The 17,401-nt window shown below is 37.5% G+C and overlaps 1 protein-coding gene across 3 annotated transcripts; it reads left to right on the forward strand.

The window, feature by feature from the left end:
* The first annotated feature begins 296 nt into the window (after nucleotides 1-296).
* helq (helicase, POLQ like) lies at nucleotides 297-17,373 on the forward strand. 3 transcript variants are annotated; one of them, XR_007139034.1, is made up of 19 exons: nucleotides 297-766; nucleotides 1,380-1,938; nucleotides 4,278-4,456; nucleotides 5,697-5,897; nucleotides 6,003-6,075; nucleotides 6,154-6,251; nucleotides 6,342-6,440; nucleotides 7,957-8,102; nucleotides 8,245-8,484; nucleotides 8,921-9,062; nucleotides 9,144-9,248; nucleotides 9,333-9,537; nucleotides 10,539-10,696; nucleotides 12,689-12,787; nucleotides 12,987-13,160; nucleotides 13,247-13,360; nucleotides 14,727-14,830; nucleotides 14,919-15,018; nucleotides 17,104-17,373. XR_007139034.1 is itself a non-coding variant. In XM_027140108.2 (18 exons), the coding sequence occupies exons 1-18, from the start codon at nucleotides 572-574 to the stop codon at nucleotides 17,185-17,187; spliced, it is 3,006 nt and encodes a 1,001-aa protein (XP_026995909.1). In that variant the 5' UTR covers nucleotides 297-571; the 3' UTR covers nucleotides 17,188-17,373. The 3 variants fall into 3 exon arrangements, 2 of the variants coding, with proteins under 2 accessions (XP_026995909.1, XP_026995911.1); XM_027140108.2 differs by lacking the exon at nucleotides 14,919-15,018 and having other exon boundaries at nucleotides 14,727-14,861; XM_027140110.2 differs by lacking the exons at nucleotides 297-766; nucleotides 1,380-1,938; nucleotides 4,278-4,456; nucleotides 14,919-15,018 and having other exon boundaries at nucleotides 5,766-5,907; nucleotides 14,727-14,861.
* Nucleotides 17,374-17,401: the final 28 nt, after the last annotated feature.

The following is a 17,401-nucleotide window of genomic DNA, read 5'->3' on the forward strand; positions in this document are numbered from 1 at the left end:
CTAAAGTAAATTTCAGAGTATTTTTTAATATTGTCTATTGAGAGATAGTGGTATTTAAATCATTTTTAAAATCATTTTTAATTTCAGATTTAAGGATTGATATTACATTTTAAAATCATTTAAATTTAAATACCACAAACTCTCAATAGATAATAGCAAAAAAAAACAACAATCAAATCTAGCCCTGTCCAATATGGCTGGCGGGTGACGTTTAAACGTGTTAGTTTCGGTCACGTGTATCAACCTCTGACTCAGGATTGGTCGGTTTTCTGACCAATCCTTTTGAAACAGTCTTGTCCAAAGCGTCACTATATTGATGACAGCGATTCGTCGTGTTTGTACATAGATATCTATGGTGTTTGTTGTAGAAGCTCATCCTGGCCTAGTCATGTGCTTAGGTAGCTATTACCATGATGCAAATTAGTCATAACTATCTGTATCCGTTATAACTGAAAATGGAAAATTACTGAAAATGGAAAATGAAAATTAACTCTGCAGCCCCCTTCTGTTATTTGAGTGATGAAGCGATGGCAGTTAGCCTGAAGTTAGCTAGCGGCTTAACCGAACAGATATGAGTCGACACGCAGAGGTTCAAAGTGAAATAGTTATAAAACGCAGCTCATGGTCCAAAAAGAGATCCAGAGATACAGGAATGCGGAGCGATTTAACTCCGGCTAAGAAGCGGCTCAGTGCAGAACATTGTAAACCAGCCGAAGATAGAAATAAAGAACTACAGATCAAGATAGAAGACAGAGTCCCAGAGCAGGTAAATTACGTTTATACTGTTACTTTTAACTACGCAGCAGAATATTTCATCCACAATGTTTCATACAGAATAGAAGCCAAAGCTGTAAATGTGAATGGCTTTTCTGATTTTACTACTGCTATGTATGGAGACGACTCTTTTTGTTCTGCACAATACAGTGTCGACTCCTTGATGATCTGAGCCGAGTTCTGTTCATTCATATCGTTACTCACAATATAAACTATTATAAGAGTTAGTAGATAGTTAAATAGTTTATATTGTGAGTTAACGATATGAATGAACAGAACAAGGCTAAGCTCTTCGAAAAGAGTCGACTCTTTTTGTACTGCACAATACAGTGTCGACTCTTATCGTTGAGCTGAGCCGAGTTGTTGTTGTAGCTGTTATAAGCTTCTGAAATGGACTGCTGTGACAGCAATTGTACACTTTATAAAATCCACTCTGTCCAGTGGGACACTTTATAAGTGTAAAAGCTGTATAATTTTAACCCCCAAATTGTTTTTTAGTTAATAAAAAACATGTATAGTTACAATTATTGGTAACTTTAATGCAGGTCTGCACACAAATGGAATGTATCATTATGCAGTTTTTTGTTCTCTAATCATTTTTTCAGTGCTGCAGTGACAGTGAAGATCTCTTTGATGGCTATGACAGCATTATCGCTGACACCTCCTTCCTCGCCAAGCTGGAAGATTTTGAACAGGATCAAGCACCACAAACCAGCAAAAGCTCACAGAACATCGATCATCTCACAGACGTCGTGGACAATTTCCATGATTCATCACTGAGAGATTTACCGAGCTCTCAACTTGCATTTCAGCAAGATGAGCAAAATAAATCTCCCCCAGCCCACACAGGAGGAACCGGGAACACGCCTGTTCCCAAAAAGAGATGCTTCGATCCAATCTCCACTGATCAGAACAAACCCACAGGCAAGGCCAGGAGAAGCATGGCTGACCAGCTGAAAAGGGCCATGCTGGAAAACGCTACTTCTTCCAACACCATTTCAAAGGCTGTTCTGCAGAAAGAGGCAGCAGTGAGCGAAGAAATTAGTGCAGCCGTGCAGACTATCAAATATGCGCCCCAAGAAGGAGATTTGGGTCCTTTCTTTGGGCTTCCATCCAAAGTTAAGGATTTAATCAAGAGATTGAAGAGGATTGAGGACTTGTATGGTGAATAATTCACAGCTACATATATAAATTTAAACTAATACCTCAGACAGAGCACATTCATTTTTCTGGCATTTCCTATCAGGTGTCATTTTAACAGCATTTAGTGAAGCAGAATCTATATTTTCTTTTATCATCATAATGACACAATGCACACAAACATGAATTGGTTGAGGGTCACTGTGGACTGGAATGGCACTTATATAGTTGTGCTCAAAATTTGGCATATCTTGGGAGAATTTGCCAGATGTGTTTTTTTTTTTTAAGAAAACATGAGAAGGCAAAAAAAATAGATTTTATTTCTTATAGGACTCAAATTAACATGTAAGGCATAACAGAATGGCACAATCCTCAAACAAATCATAACCAAAAAGAAAATAAGGAATAATCCCTGTTCAAATGTTTTCATACCTTTAGTCCTTAGTATTCTGTATTGCCCCCTTTAGCATCAGTAATAGCATGCAGTCATCATTAATTAATCAGTAATTGTGCATGAGGTCCTTAGTTCTCTCAAGTGGTACAGCTGCCCATTCTTTTTATTAAATTGTCTCCAGTTCCTGTAAATGCTTTGGTTGTCTTGCACAAACTGCACGTTTGAGATCTCCCAAAGTGGCTCAATAATATTGAGGTCAGGAGACTGTTATGGCCTCCAGAACCTTCACCTTTTTCTGCTGTAGCCATTAGAGCATCAAACTTGCCTTGTGCTTTAGATCATAGTCATGTTAGAACGTCCAAGAGTGTTCCATGCGCAGCTTTTGTGCTGTAGAATGAAAATTGTCTGCCAGTATTTGCTGATAATATGCTGCATTCATCTTGAAATCAATTTTTACTAACTTCCCTGTGTTACTGGAGCTCACACAGCCCCAAATCATGAGATCCACCACCATGATTTACTTTGGGGATGGTGTACTTTTCACCATATGCCTTGTTGACTCCTCACCAAACATGCCGTTTATGGTTTAAGTTCAATTTTGGTCTCTTGGTGCAGTCTGGTGTACTAAAGGCAGGTTTTTTTATGGCATGGGCGCAGTGATGGCTTTCTCCTGGCTACTCGACCATGCAGGCCATTTGTATTCAAGTACCTCCTTACTGAGCTCCTTGAAACACCACCACTTTTTTCCAGGGCAGCCTGCATTTCTCTTGGAGTTGTTTGTGGGATTTTCTTTGCGTTCCGAAAAAGTCTTCTGGCGGTAGGGGGTGAAATCTTTCTTGGTCTAACTAACCATGGCTTAGTATCAACAGATCCTCTTATATTCCACCTCTTTATCAGAGTTTGAACAGTACTGACTGGCATAGTGTTAAGAGATCTTTTTATATACTTTTCCTTCTTTATAAAGTTCCACTACCGTATTACGCAGGTCCATTGGCAGTTCTTTTGTCTTCCCCATGGTGCAGTATGCAACCAAGTCAGTGCATCACCTCATGAGCTGAGAAACTCTCTGGTTATTTATACACAGACACTAATTAAAATTACAATGAATCACAGGTTTGGAAACTTCCCTTTAATAGCCATTTAAACTCAAGTGTGTCAACCTGTGTGTTTATAATGTTGCCAAACATTTAAGATTATGTAAACTTTTGATCAGAGTTGTTTAGGTGATTTCAGTTATCATTAGGCTTTAAAAATGACTTAACATGACCACTATCCTTGTTTATATATCCACTATATGTTTATTCTTTCAGGGTGTTCAAACTTGTGAGAAAAACTGTATGTGAAAGTAGAAAGAGGATTATCTCTTGTGGGGATTAGTGACAGACACAAGTAGTGCAGTAATACATGACTTATTTTAATGTTATAACATAGTACGTAACACTGTTGTATACTTCCCTCAAAGGCTGAAATATAGACCATGAGAAAAGGCAAGCTTGTATTTAATGTCATTGAGAAACAACAACTAGTTTGCATGTCACAAATTTTCAGCACCAGAATGAAAATATTTTCACATGGATCACAGGAAATGACATAAAACGTCAGCGACGAGAAAACATTCACAAAGCCGAAACTATTAAATAGTATGATCCTTATCCTAATCTTATAGCATTCTTAGAAAAGAGAGAGAAACTTCAGCAGATATTCACTACACTCCAGAAGCTCACTGTGTTGTTTTGCATGGAGATATTGTTTTGACCAATCAGTAATCCACATTATTTCTAACCCCTCCCACGTGATTTTTTTTTAAATTTACTTTTTAATTACATTATGTAACTTGTACAAATTGAGTCTTTAATATAATTGTTTTTGCCTTTTTGTTCACTTCTACAATATTTTCACTACTATCTGTGCAAAATGTGTAATGAGTCCTGGTACTAATGAAGCCTAATGGAGTCTGTCTCTGTTCCAGAGTGGCAGAAGGTGTGCCTGAATTTGGACTCAGTGATCCACAGAAAGAATTTGATCTACTCTCTTCCGACGAGTGGAGGGAAGACATTGGTGGCTGAGATTCTTATTTTCAAAGAGATTCTCTGTAGGAAGAAAGACGCTCTGCTGATATTACCATATGTATCCTTGGTGCAAGAAAAGGTAAATAAAACAGTGTTTTATTGTTCAGCAGCATGAAAAATCTAATATAGTTTCTGTGGTTAGTGTGGTTGCCTTGTTCCCAGAGAGACTGACATTTTATCTCTCTTTTTGTTTAATACTGAGCAATTAAGTGTTAAGGGTCTTGCTCAGGGGCACAGCAGTGGTAGCTTGGTGTAACCTGGGATTTAAATGAGCACAACCTTCTGATTGGTTGTACAACACATTAACCACTAGGCTACAGTTTGCATGTTCTCCACATGCTTCAGGGGTTTCCTTTGGGTTCTCCAGTTTCCTCCTTCATTCTAAAGACAGACTGTAGTCTGAAAGGCATCTCAAAATTGTCCACAGTGTGAATTGCTGTGTCTACGTGAATGTACCATGTGATGGTTTGGCACCCTGTCCAGGGGCCCTGCATTGTATAGTAACCTGGAATAGACTTTGGGCTCTCTGCAACCCTGTGTGTGATTAGAAGTACAGTAAATGAATAGAAGCCTGTTTCCAGGGCTGAATTTTTTTTTACCTTCATCAGGCAATCCAGATGTGGAAATGAAAAAAAAATTAACTACTACATATTCTGTTCCTTTTTTCTGAACAGCTTTGCTGGATTGAATTTTACATAATGGAAAATATTTCGCTACGATCTTTAATTATATACAACACCACCATTTATTATGATTCTCCCTGCTAATTAATATAACTTCTTCTAATTTGGTCAGAAGGTTTTGATTCATTTTGTACACCAGTAAAACTCACAAGGATGATCAGCTACAAGGGAAATTACAGCTTTCTGTTAATGTGCTCGTTCTAATATGTTCTTGTTTTCTAGTAGCATTGAATTGAATGGAAGTGCGCTACATGAAGAGTGTAAAAATCATGTGGAATGAATGATGTACACTATAAATTTTCTGTAAAGAGATTAAGGTTTCATGTTCATGGAAGGAGTCTCCCCGGTGTCAGAGCTTTGTTACAGACAGAAGTAACGCTGTAACTTTTTCATGACAGAAACGTCTTTGTAACATATAAAAAAGATGTTTTTGAGTCTTATTAACTGCATGACAGAGCAACCACATTTGGCATAAAAACCCGCAACCACATTTGGCATAAAAAGGAAATGCACAGGAAGTTGAATATGAACTTCTAACTAACCAGTAATGCGTTTCAATACAAGTGTTTATGTGTGTTTTTTCAGATACAGGATACATGAAATGCCCCCAAGTAAGCAGGTTTTTTTTTCTTGTAGGTACGTGGATTGTCAAGTTTTGGTATTGAGCTGGACTTCTTGGTAGAGGAGTATGCTGGGAGTAAAGGGAAATTCCCTCCTGTGAAAAGACGAAGCAGGAATTCACTTTACATTGCTACAATAGAGAAAGGTCACAGCCTAGTGAACTCGCTCATTGAGACAAGCAGACTGGACAACATCGGCTTAGTGGTGGTGGATGAGGTTGGTTCTGGTGCGTCGCTTGTTTGTTTGTCTGTTTGTTTGTTTATTTGTTTATTTATTTGCAAAATTTAAGTTTTATTTTTGTTTCTTCTCCACTTTACTCAGCTCCACATGCTTGGAGACGGCAGCAGAGGAGCGATTCTCGAGATGACTCTGGCCAAATTACTCTACATCAGCAGTAAGTCGATCGCAAAACGTTGACTTCTCTGTCTCTTAACACATTACTTCACAAAGCTTAATGTGAACGTTTTAACAGAAAGCACACAAATCATTGGAATGAGTGCAACTCTGGGCAACGTAGCAGATCTCCTGAGTTTCCTGAAGGCTGAGAACTACACCAATGACTTCAGGCCTGTAAATATTCCTTTAATCACTTTAACACTTTACTGAACGACTCGATCAGGGATGCTGTATATGAAGTGATGTCTCGGTGCTGTTTTGCAGGTCCAGCTTAAGGAGTATGTGAAACTGAGGGACAGTATATATGAAATCGATCCTAAAGAGGAGCACTGCTTCTGCTTCTCACGTGTGCTGAATTTTAAGGTAGGTAGTGAGGGTTCTTGTTTCTGTAAAACATCCTGAAACATCCAGGTGTCTCCTCCTATTTGGTCATGTCCCCATTCCGACCTAATATCTAGCTTTTCCCTGAAGGAAAACACATGCCTCCTATAAGACACATGAAGCTGATGCATATTTATGCGCTGCTGTTCTTGTTGCTCCCAGGGCAGCTAAACCTCATAGCAAAGCACTAACTGCCCCCTTTTCCCCACATGGCTTCACAGATGGCCATGATTAGCTAGTGTCTCTGTTCTTGGCTGCCATTCCTACCACCAGCCTGGCTAATTATGATCTCTTTAACCCATGCCTCATTGTCAAGATTCAAACTGTGCTACACTGTACAATGCGTTTGGTGGATTCTGATTGGTCAGAAGGTTTATGCGTAACAGAAGCTTTGCTGATACCACAACGTCTAATCACACATTTATATTTATTCATTTAAAGTAATTAGGTCTCCATACAGGAGAATTTTAAATTCATAAAGCAACAATTTGATATTTCATGATGAGTAACCAGCTTTAGTTCAGTATCTGAGGTAAGCCTGCCGTTAATTTGTGTATGATTACATAAAGACGAACTTCACTGTTATAGACAAATATCTTTTCTAGCCTTTTCTATTCAGTTTAATAGTTTAATTCATTATCTGTATTGTACTTTTAACAATGGGCATAAAAGCAGCTTTATATATTATATAAAAAGCCGATTGTGATTATAAAATAATTTTGTTGAGGTTTGATGGAGACCTGATGGAGAACCTGTTCGTATCAACTGCAGTCTAAAGCCATCTTCATGGCTTCCACCTGATACCATTCACAGTCATTTCTAGGCTGTATCTAGAATCTGAGAGATGTTGTAACTAAGTGGTTAAGTAACACTGATCAGGTCTTGAGCTCAAATCCCAGGTCCACCAAGTGTCCACTGCTGGGCCCCTGAGCAAGGCCCTCCATCCTCAATTGCTCAGCTGTATAAAAATGTAAACATGTAAGTTGCTCTGGATAAGGGTGTCTGCCAAATGCTGTAAATGTATCTTGAGGATGTGTGTGAAGCCATCCTCACATCACTTCATGCATTTTTACACAGTAATTGGATAATAATATTTTTAATAATATAAAATTAATATTAATGCTAATTAAGAATACTTGATTTCTAATGAATTATAATTGAAAATGACTGAGTAATGATTTCACTTTTTAAATCAGAACATCAGGCCAAATCATCTGATTGTTTCACCGTTAAGAGTAATGTGTTTGTTCTATGTGTTACATACAGAGTAATTTGTAAGATGTGTTGCACTTACACATCTAAAGCTAATAAACAGATTGTTTTAAAAATGTTGTTATATAACAGAGAAAAATATATAATTAAAAAAATTGCACTTTATTGATGCTGCATTATTATATACCAGTCCAAAAGATGCTCTTTTTCGGTTAAGTGTGAAATAAACAAAAACCTGCTGACTTTATGTGTGTATTGTTGTTTTCTCTTTGTTTGTTTGTAAAAGTACTCCAGCGGGATGCAGAAGCTGGATCCGGACCACATTATTGCTCTGGTTACTGAAGTGATCCCTCAACAGTCCTGTTTAATATTCTGTGCCACCAAGAAGAACTGCGAAAACATAGCTGGTATGATCTGCAAGTATCTGAATAAGTAAGTACACCCTTTAATAATATATATAAGATACAAATATATTCACAAATACAGTATATTATTATATATAATATAAGAAATATAATAGACTTTTGCAGAAGTTGTATTTTTGTCATGTTTTTGTCTGCTATCTCCTCCACAGAGACTTCCTCAAGCACAGAGAGGAGGAGAAAGCGACTCTGCTCTCCGAGCTGAGGAACAGTGGGAATGGTGCGTTGTGTCCCGTGCTGCAGAAGACCGTGCCCTTCGGCCTGGCGTACCACCACAGCGGTCTGACCAGTGATGAAAGGAAGCTGCTGGAGGAGGCCTACTCATCCGGAGTGCTCTGTCTCCTCGCCTGCACCTCCACCCTGGCTGCGGGCATCAATCTCCCTGCTCGCAGGTCCGCCACAGTTAATCTATTAATTCAGCACCTTACAATGACACAAAGTCACCTGGAATAATCAGCACAGACACCTGCAGTGTGGTGCTTACTGAGCCTGTTGAAGAGGTTTTACATTATTTAGAATAATAGCTTTTGGTGTGTTTCTTTTATACTGCCTGTGCCTGACCCACATTACAGCACAATCAGACCAAAATTAATTCAAGATTATTTTTAATTAATATTAATATTGTGGAAATTAACCTATGGAATTAATGCTGCACCAAAATGAAAACTATTTTTTATCATAATTCTAACAGAATTTTTTTTATACGTATTTAGCTTGCACCACAAGACCCAATCATCTCAGTCTGGGCTTTATCTCTGTATTTTTATTAATATGATCTGTTTAGCCACTATTTTTGTTTTGATTTATCTTTAAATCCTGTGTATTCAGGGTGATCCTGCGCTCCCCATACGTGGGAGCAGACTTCTTAAAGAGGAGTCAGTACAAGCAGATGGTGGGAAGAGCAGGTCGTGCTGGGATTGATTCAATGGGTGAGAGCATCGTCATCCTGCAGGACAAAGACAAGGAGAGGGTGAGCGTTTTAGCCTCCTCTCATCTTCCAACGTTCAGCTCAGGTACTGATTAACACTCATTTGTTTTATTTTGTTGTTAGGTCAAAGAGCTAGTGTGTGCACCAGTGGAAAACTGTTACAGCAACCTGTTACATGATGGGAGTCACGGCCTTCTAAGTCTCATTCTCTCCCTCATTGGCCTTGAAGTGAGTGACCATTTTTGATCTCAGTGGTCAGAGAAGTCTGAGTTGTTAATAAAGTCTTTTAGTAAATAAAGTTTTTTGATCTAGATCACATGCACTGTGGAGCAGGTCCTGGAGTTCATGTCCAGGACTTTACTCAGCATCCAGGAAACTCGGCTTTGTCTGCAGAAGAGTCTTAGTAAGCTTACAGTGGAGTCTATAGAGATACTGAATCAAAAGGGGCTCATCACCATGGCTTCTCACGAGCAATCGGTGCTGCGTGTCACCAAACTTGGAAGAGCAACATATAAAGGTGAAATTATTTAATACCATGGATATTGTATGACCTGCTGGGATTGAACAATGAAACTGAAAACCTGGTTTTAGATTAAAACTTAATATAGACTAGAACCTTCTTTTGCAGCCAATACAGCACCATTTCATCTTGGGAATGAAGGATACAAGTCTTAACAGTGGCCAGAGTGTTTTTGAGCCATTCGTCTTGCAGAACAGTGGCCAGATTTCTGCATGAGGATGAAAATAGTGGCTCAATTATATTCAGAACTGGTGACTGTGCAGTTCATGGGAGATGCTCAAATTCACTTTCAAGATCATTAAACCACCTTCAGGGAACAGCGTTTGAACCACTGGGTGAACATGGACATCCAGATATGATATGTGTTGTGTAGACTGTAATAATTGATCTACTGCTCTGCTAATTCAACCTTCACATTTTGTTCTTACTTATGAAGTGTGAAATCAGTGAAGACTGGCCACCAGGAGGCCTAGACACATGTGAAAACCTCCAAAGCAAATTGGCTAGAGTTTCAGTTTCATTGTCTAACCTGTACATTAAGAGAGAAGCTTTGTTATATTTTTAAGAAATATTAAATATTGATGCTGCAAATAATCCATCTGTATCCACACAATAAAAAATGGCAATGATATATTTTCATGATATAATGTGAATTCTGGTCGGTCAGAGGGTGATTAGTAATTGTCCACTAAATTGTTGAATAAACACAAGCTAAATAAGGTAATTAAAATGTTTATAATAGCTTCATGACCCAGTATGCAACTCTAACTGTATGTTATTATGGTTATAGTTGTTTATAGGCAGCCAATCAGAATCAGGTATTCAGACAGACTGTGGTATAACTTGCTAGAATTAAATTGATCTTATATCATGAGCAGATGAAACATTAGTTAACGAAGGTATATTTAACATCTTAACAGATGCTAATACATAACAATAAAGCCCATCACTTTGCATAGTGTGTCTCACTTCCGCTCTGTGCTTTGTCCTCTATTCAGGCTCAGTAGATCTGAGATACTCGGACATCCTCTACAGAGACTTGTCTAAAGGTCTGGAGGGTCTGCTGCTGAACAGTTTTCTGCATTTGGTGTATCTGGTCACTCCATATGACATGGTTTCCCAGATCAAACCAGAATGGATGATCTACTTCAGCCAGGTCAGTTGCATACAAATCAGACTTCGCAATGACATATTAACAAGCGCTTCAACTGACACCAGTCCATCGTTGTGCAACCTGTTATCCTAACATGGAGAAGCAAACACAAATGTAATTGTTATTCACTGTCTCACTGTCTCGTGGTACATTTTTGGGTGTCCAGTCATGTATTCACAGCTGGCAGATCTTTGTAGACAGTTAATAAAGGGCTTATTAATAAAAACTCCAGAACAAACAGCACTTACATTGTAAAAAAAAAAATCTTGTAAAGTATAACAATGTCTTCAATATAGTCAATTGTATCCAGTATTTCTCGAAATTAGATATATTTCTTAGTTATCTAAGATTATTTAAACCCATTTCTAGATTATTTTCCTTGTAAGATTTTGTTCATATCAAGATTAAATTCCAGATTTTCCATTTAGGCTTAATATCTTTTTTGCTATTTTTTTCTTTTTTTTGCTATTAAACCTTATCATTCACATCACAAGGAGTTTATTTGTTTATTCACTGTAAATACCATCATTCTAATGTGCATGTCAGTGTATACTAGACATTGTAAATCATACCTCTTTAGAACCACCAGAGGAGCATCATCTTGAAATGCTCTGATAAGCAGTCATGTCTTATGCTAATGCAGACAATATATCTTCCTGACTGTGCTGTATCTTGTGGTGCTACAGAAAAACCTCAGAGTTGTAGTGTGAAAACATAAAAACAATAAAAGTGTAAGGAGGAGGCATACGGCTGTGGATCCATTTGCAGCTTAGTTTAATGATAATCAGAAGAGAGGTCAGGCAGGCAATGATCAGGACGGGCAGAGGTACAAATATCAGGGTATAAGCGAAAATCAGAGTTGAGAACAGGCAAAAGGTCGGGGCAGGTAGAAAGCAGAAAGAAGAGCCAGAAACAGGAAACAGAGTAATACCAGGAAATCAGAACACAGGAAAACGCTCAGAATGACAGTACGGAGACTAGTCGAGACCTCACACAGATGTCAAGTTCATGTGTGGTTTTAAAGGGAGCGGAGATGAGAAGGTGGCTGTGATAATGAGCTGGGCTGGTGGTGGATGGGAGGTGTAGTCCAGAAGCGCGCTAGTACTCCGGAGACGCGTCTCTATGGAGACGCTCAGGCGGCGGCTCGTAGTTCGTGACAAAAAGATATCACTACAATATCTGACATACCTTACAACTTCTATTACATTAGAAGTGAAGGTCACAACATGCAAAACTGCTAACTAACAAACTATCACAATGCGGTATCAAACTGAAAGGAAAATCCGTAGACCTGATAGCTTGTGCATCATACATATCATTAAAAGTGCATACAATGCACTTAAATGGTAAACATAAAGTAGATTTCTGTTAAGAAAGGCACTTACCAATTTTCAAGTCTTTAAAGTTAGCTAGTAACAAAATTTGACAATTGCACTTTCTTGCTAGCTAACTAGAGAAGTTAGCTAACTTTAGCCAGTTAAATTATAGCAAATTCAAACTCAAATATTACGTTAATTCTTTAAGCCCATTGCTTGCCAGCTAAATTAACACCATGGAAGTTGTTGTTGGCACAAATTTTTTTAAACACAGAAAGAATGACTTTATGGTCCACTTCATACATGAAATATCTCAAAACGTTTGAAGAACTTCCCATGTTGCTTCTAGCACTTCAGTATCCAACTAAGCATGTGAACTTCTTCCAAAGTCAAGCGTAGCATTCCAGTTGTGATGATTAATGAAAAATAACTCCTAGATTAGCTCTCTTCAAACTTTGTATGTCAAGTTTCCCAATGTTACTTTAATCTCACAGAGCTGTGCTTTTTGTTTTCCTTTTCTCAAGTATATACTATAACTATTTGGCAATTTTTTTTGTAATTTATTTATTTATTTGTTTTTTACAGTGAAGGCTACCCTTTATTTGCAAGTTGACGGAAAAAAGTATTATTTATTTATTTATTTATTTATTTATTTATGTATTTATTTATTTATTAATAGTTAACAAAGCTGTCTGCCGCTGAACAGAAGATGGCAGCCACTATTGGTGTGCCTGAGAGCTTCCTCGTTCGGAAAGCAGCTGGACAGAGTGTGAGGAAGGTGGGGTGTAGGTTTCTATTTCAGGATTTTTGCTATGAATGTGCTGTGCTCTGGGGAATTACATTAGTTCAGCTAGTTATGCGTGTGTGTGTGTGTGTGTGTGTGTGTGTGTGTGTGTGTGTGTGTGTGTGTGTGTGTGTGTGTGTGTGTGTGTGTGTGTGTGTGTGTGTGTGTGTGTGTATGCATGTGTGTGTGTTAGAGTATAGACCCTGCAGTGGTGAACAGACTGTACCTGGCTCTGGTGCTTTATTCTCTGCTGAATGAGACGAATGTGTGGAACGTCTCAGACAGATTTCAGCTGACGCGAGGCCTCATTCAGACCCTCGTCAGTTCCGCCTCAGCCTTCTGCTCCTGTGTGCTGCATTTCACTGAGGTCAGATCAGGGATTCAGTCCCATGATGTTGGAAGACTTGATCTGTAATTTCAGGACTATACCTGAATTTGTCTCTGTTCTTCCAGGAGCTGGAGGAGTTTTGGGCCTATAAAGCTCTTCTCACTGAGCTGACCCGCAGACTGACCTACTGTGTACAGGCTGAGCTCATTCCACTGATGGAGGTCACTGGAGTCATGGAGGTGTGTTTGCTTGTGAAATCTGTTCACTTTGCATGATTTCAGTATCTTCGATTTTATGGTTTATCTTGGTCAAGGTATGGACCCGAGTATCCACAGAACATATCCAAGGGTGTGAAAGTAGAATTCATCCAGCTTAATATTGTATGAAACCTCTACATTTACGGCATTCGGCAGACACCCTTATCCAGAGCTACGTCCTAAATTGATTTGAAGTCTCTGTCAATGAATACATTAACACTGGTAGTAAACAGACTTGGGATACCATCAACCTAAATCTCTGTTGGGAGCTTGCTGCTTTTGTTATCTTTATTTTTTTGTTTGTGTGCAAATACATAAACAAAAAGGGAAATTATGTGCTAGTTTAAGTGTAGCAGAAAATGTTAGGTCTTCACCAGTTGTTTGAAGATAGTCACTGACCAGGGGTCAAAGGGGGAGAGTTAATTGCCAAAATAAACAATTAAGGCAGAAGGCAATATGAAACATTTCGTGCCGGGGGTGTAAACTTTTGAACAGGATGATTAGTGTAAATTATTATTTTATCTTATGGTAAACATATTTTAAATATCTTATAATATCTTCTTATACATCTTATATAGCTTCTGGACAAAATAACATCATTAAACAAAATAATAATGTACACTGTTAATCCTGTTCAAAAGTTTACACCCCCGGCTGTTAACGTGTTGTGTTGCCTTCTGGACTAGTGAATGTTTGTAGGTTCTGTAATGGTTATGTTCAAGTCTCAGTGTGAAAAGATGGATTTTAGAATCATATGGTAACTCTGTTCAGTTTAACTGCTCAGGACAAATAAGGGACTTGTGGCTATGAGGTGAGACATACTCTACGTTCCTTTAGGCACTCGTCAACATGGACAACATTAAGGAACACACAAGTGAAATTGTACTCCTTATTTAATAATATAAATTAAAAGATTAATTAAAGTATAGACCCATAGCATCACTTTTGCTTGATACTGTCAGGACTCAGCCCGGACTTTGGCCACGTACATGTGTTTATGTTCTTCGTCACGTGTCTGCCCCGCCCTTGTCTGCTCCTCCCGTTTCCACACACCTGTTTCCATTGTGATTACCCTGTCTATTTAACTGCCTTGTGCAGCACGGAATCTACTGTTGTCTTGTCCTGTCTTTAGTCCGTGTCATGTTTAGTGTTCTTTTGTTATTAAACCCTGTTTATTTCGCCATCCTGCATTTGGGTCTGTTTTATCCCGCGTTCCTGACAGATACACTGTCCGAATAATGGTTTGTTTTTGTTTTTTTTATGCTTCACACTTATCTTCCTCATATTACACCGTAGCATGAGATAAAGAATAAACAAATTGTGTATCTCGTTTTATCTCTTTTCCCAGTTCCGTGCCAAGCAGCTGTATAATGCTGGGTATAAATCTCTGGCTCATCTGGCCAACGCTGACCCGAACGTGCTGGTGAAAACTGTGGAGAATCTTTTTAAGAGGCAAGCGAATCAGATTGTGGCCTCAGCAAAAGTTAGTATATTTGAATCATGTTATCATCATATGCTTGCTTTTACTGTTGCCACATAGCTCAAGATTTTGAAGAATCACTAAACACATGAATTCACCCAGTAAACGGAAGGTCAACAGTGTCGAAGAAAGCTCATCCTTCATTTCTTGCTACAGTACAGTATGATGATTTCAGTAACTAAATAAATTTATTTCTATGTAGATTTCAATGATTTCAGTTTACATACCGTCCCACAGGATTTTTTTGATGATTGTTTTGACCAAAAATGCTTGATTTATTTATTTTTTATTTTATTTTATTTGTTTGTTTGTTTGTTTTTGTGTTTCAAAATGTGTGATGCAACTTATGAAGTGGTTTTGTGTTTTTGTGGAAATCTCCTTGATTTGGTTTGCTGTTTTTTTTTTGTTTTCCTTTTCTCAAGTATATATATATATTTAAATTTTATGTTGCTTGATTCCATAAAATGGCAAATTACTGGCGGGAGTATAAAATACAGTCCCTAACAGTCACCTTATCACATTGCATTTGGCCATATTCAGGTCATAAGAAATAGAAGACAATAATGCATTGCAAACAATGTAACTGAATCAAATTCTGCACTTGGGGATTTTTTTCAGTGGTTACCACTTGTGTATATATTTCAGTACTTTGGAATTATTGTGTATCTTGAAGTTTTTGTTTTGTTTTACAAACTTTTGTGTTAGTTTTACATGTGCATTCGTAACAGCAGGGATAATTTATTCATCACAGAAGGAATTCTGTGACCAAGACACTAGGCAGTAAAGTAAAGAAGTTAAATATTATTAATTATATGTTATAAATTATTTATTTATTTGTTTATTTATTACTGTGAACAACCACCTTGGAGTCATGAGCTGAACTCAAAATTTAAGGTCATTTCTTTGTTTTTCTTTGTTTGAGGCTGGATGTTTCAAGATGAATCTATGAGCCATAACTTTTGCACTTATGAGAATAGCTGTGAGGATACAGAGGTCTGGACAAGAGTAGTTTTTTAAGGCTTTTCTCGTGGCAGTGAAATATAGTATACTATGCTCAAAAAAACCTTTGTTCCAAGACGCAGTCAGCCGTGATTATTCTTCATTCTTCGTTTCTTATCAGGAGTGGCTTCGCCGTCGTCTGAACGGCTTAGGAGGACACTTTAGCCATAACATTTAATGGCCTTTTAATGAGCCTTTAGTGCTCATGTGACACTGCGATTAGTGGTTTCTACTAATGATGTTTGTTTTTAGCCAAATCATTATGTACTGCATAAGTTTAGCTAATCATACTAATAATCATATTAATGTTAGTTAGTAGCTCATGTTAAATAGCATTTTTTATGTATGCTTTTTCTGAAAAGTGTGATGATTACATTATCAATGAGACTGTTATATTATCTGTATAACAGAATAATGGCGTTAAATTAAACGATTAGTTAAGTTAAATAACAGTTAATGGTGTTATTCTGACTTTCCTTTCTCTTACCCTGATGTTATTATTATCCTTAAACAAACGAATCATATTCATGAGATGAACTTGGCATCTACACACACATTTTCTAACAAGAGGACTAGGAAACACACAGCAAAGAGAGAGATATAAGTGTAAACGCAAATATTATGTTTAACTTTAAGGAGATTAAATATGGCCAAAATTCCCCTGAAAGTGAGATCATTGTTCTTTAGTTACACTGGGATTTTCAGATATAAACAGAACTGATGAATTATGGTTAGTTTTGGTTCCTGTGTAAGGTTCATTCCTCTTCCACAACATTGCCGCTCTCAGGAAATGATCTTAAAATGATCTCGATTTGGATGCAGTGAGTCTAACATTTGAAGGTTTCACAAGTATAATTTTTCAAATAAATGATTTTACTAAAACATTTGTTAAAATGTAATATATGAAGAGTGGCCGAGGGGTCTGTTTACATTTGTATGTATTTGATTAGATGGTTTAAATAACATAGTTAATAAATAAGGTTTAAGATCATAGAAGATTGAATTGGTAGCTGGGCAAAAGAAAAAAAAAGCTTTCTTTCATTCTTCCATCCATCCATCCAGCTGACTATAATATAATTTGATTTCAATCTATTGCCTTTCTTTCTGGAAAAGTCTAAATCTGGATTTCTGTAAAACTTCTATGTAACAATGTCCATTGTTAAAAGTTTTGTATAAATAAAGCTTGGTAAAATATTTGGTATAATATGTATTTAACCTCTTAATACCTGTGTTGATATTGTCGTAGATGCTGTTACAGGAGAAGGCAGAAGCTCTGCAGGAGGAGGTTGACGAGCTGCTGATGTTCCCTCCTGACCTCCCGTCTGCCTAAACGTTTACTATTTTATGTAATTCAATTTAACATTTATGCTATTTATATTTATCTTTGATGGCTAGCCCAACTGTCTAAAATGAGATGTTTAATATCTCTTTTTTTTTTGTATATGTTTTTTTTATCATGAAAGCCATCTGGTCAATAAATGAATGCAAACATATATAATATAACTAATTTATTTTTTTTTATTTCTGTTCATTTTAATTGCACA

This window comes from Tachysurus fulvidraco, chromosome 21, assembly GCF_022655615.1.
Source record: "Tachysurus fulvidraco isolate hzauxx_2018 chromosome 21, HZAU_PFXX_2.0, whole genome shotgun sequence".
NCBI lineage: Eukaryota > Metazoa > Chordata > Actinopteri > Siluriformes > Bagridae > Tachysurus > Tachysurus fulvidraco.

Bases quoted from the DNA above. Each gene is read 5' to 3' on its own strand.
- helq (XM_027140108.2), top strand. From the start codon at position 572: ATGAGTCGACACGCAGAGGTTCAAAGTGAAATAGTTATAAAACGCAGC. The intron at 6,076-6,153 runs GTAAGTCGATCG...ACGTTTTAACAG, and splicing joins CAAATTACTCTACATCAGCA to AAAGCACACAAATCATTGGA. The intron at 12,788-12,986 runs GTGGGGTGTAGG...TGTGTGTGTTAG, and splicing joins CTGGACAGAGTGTGAGGAAG to AGTATAGACCCTGCAGTGGT.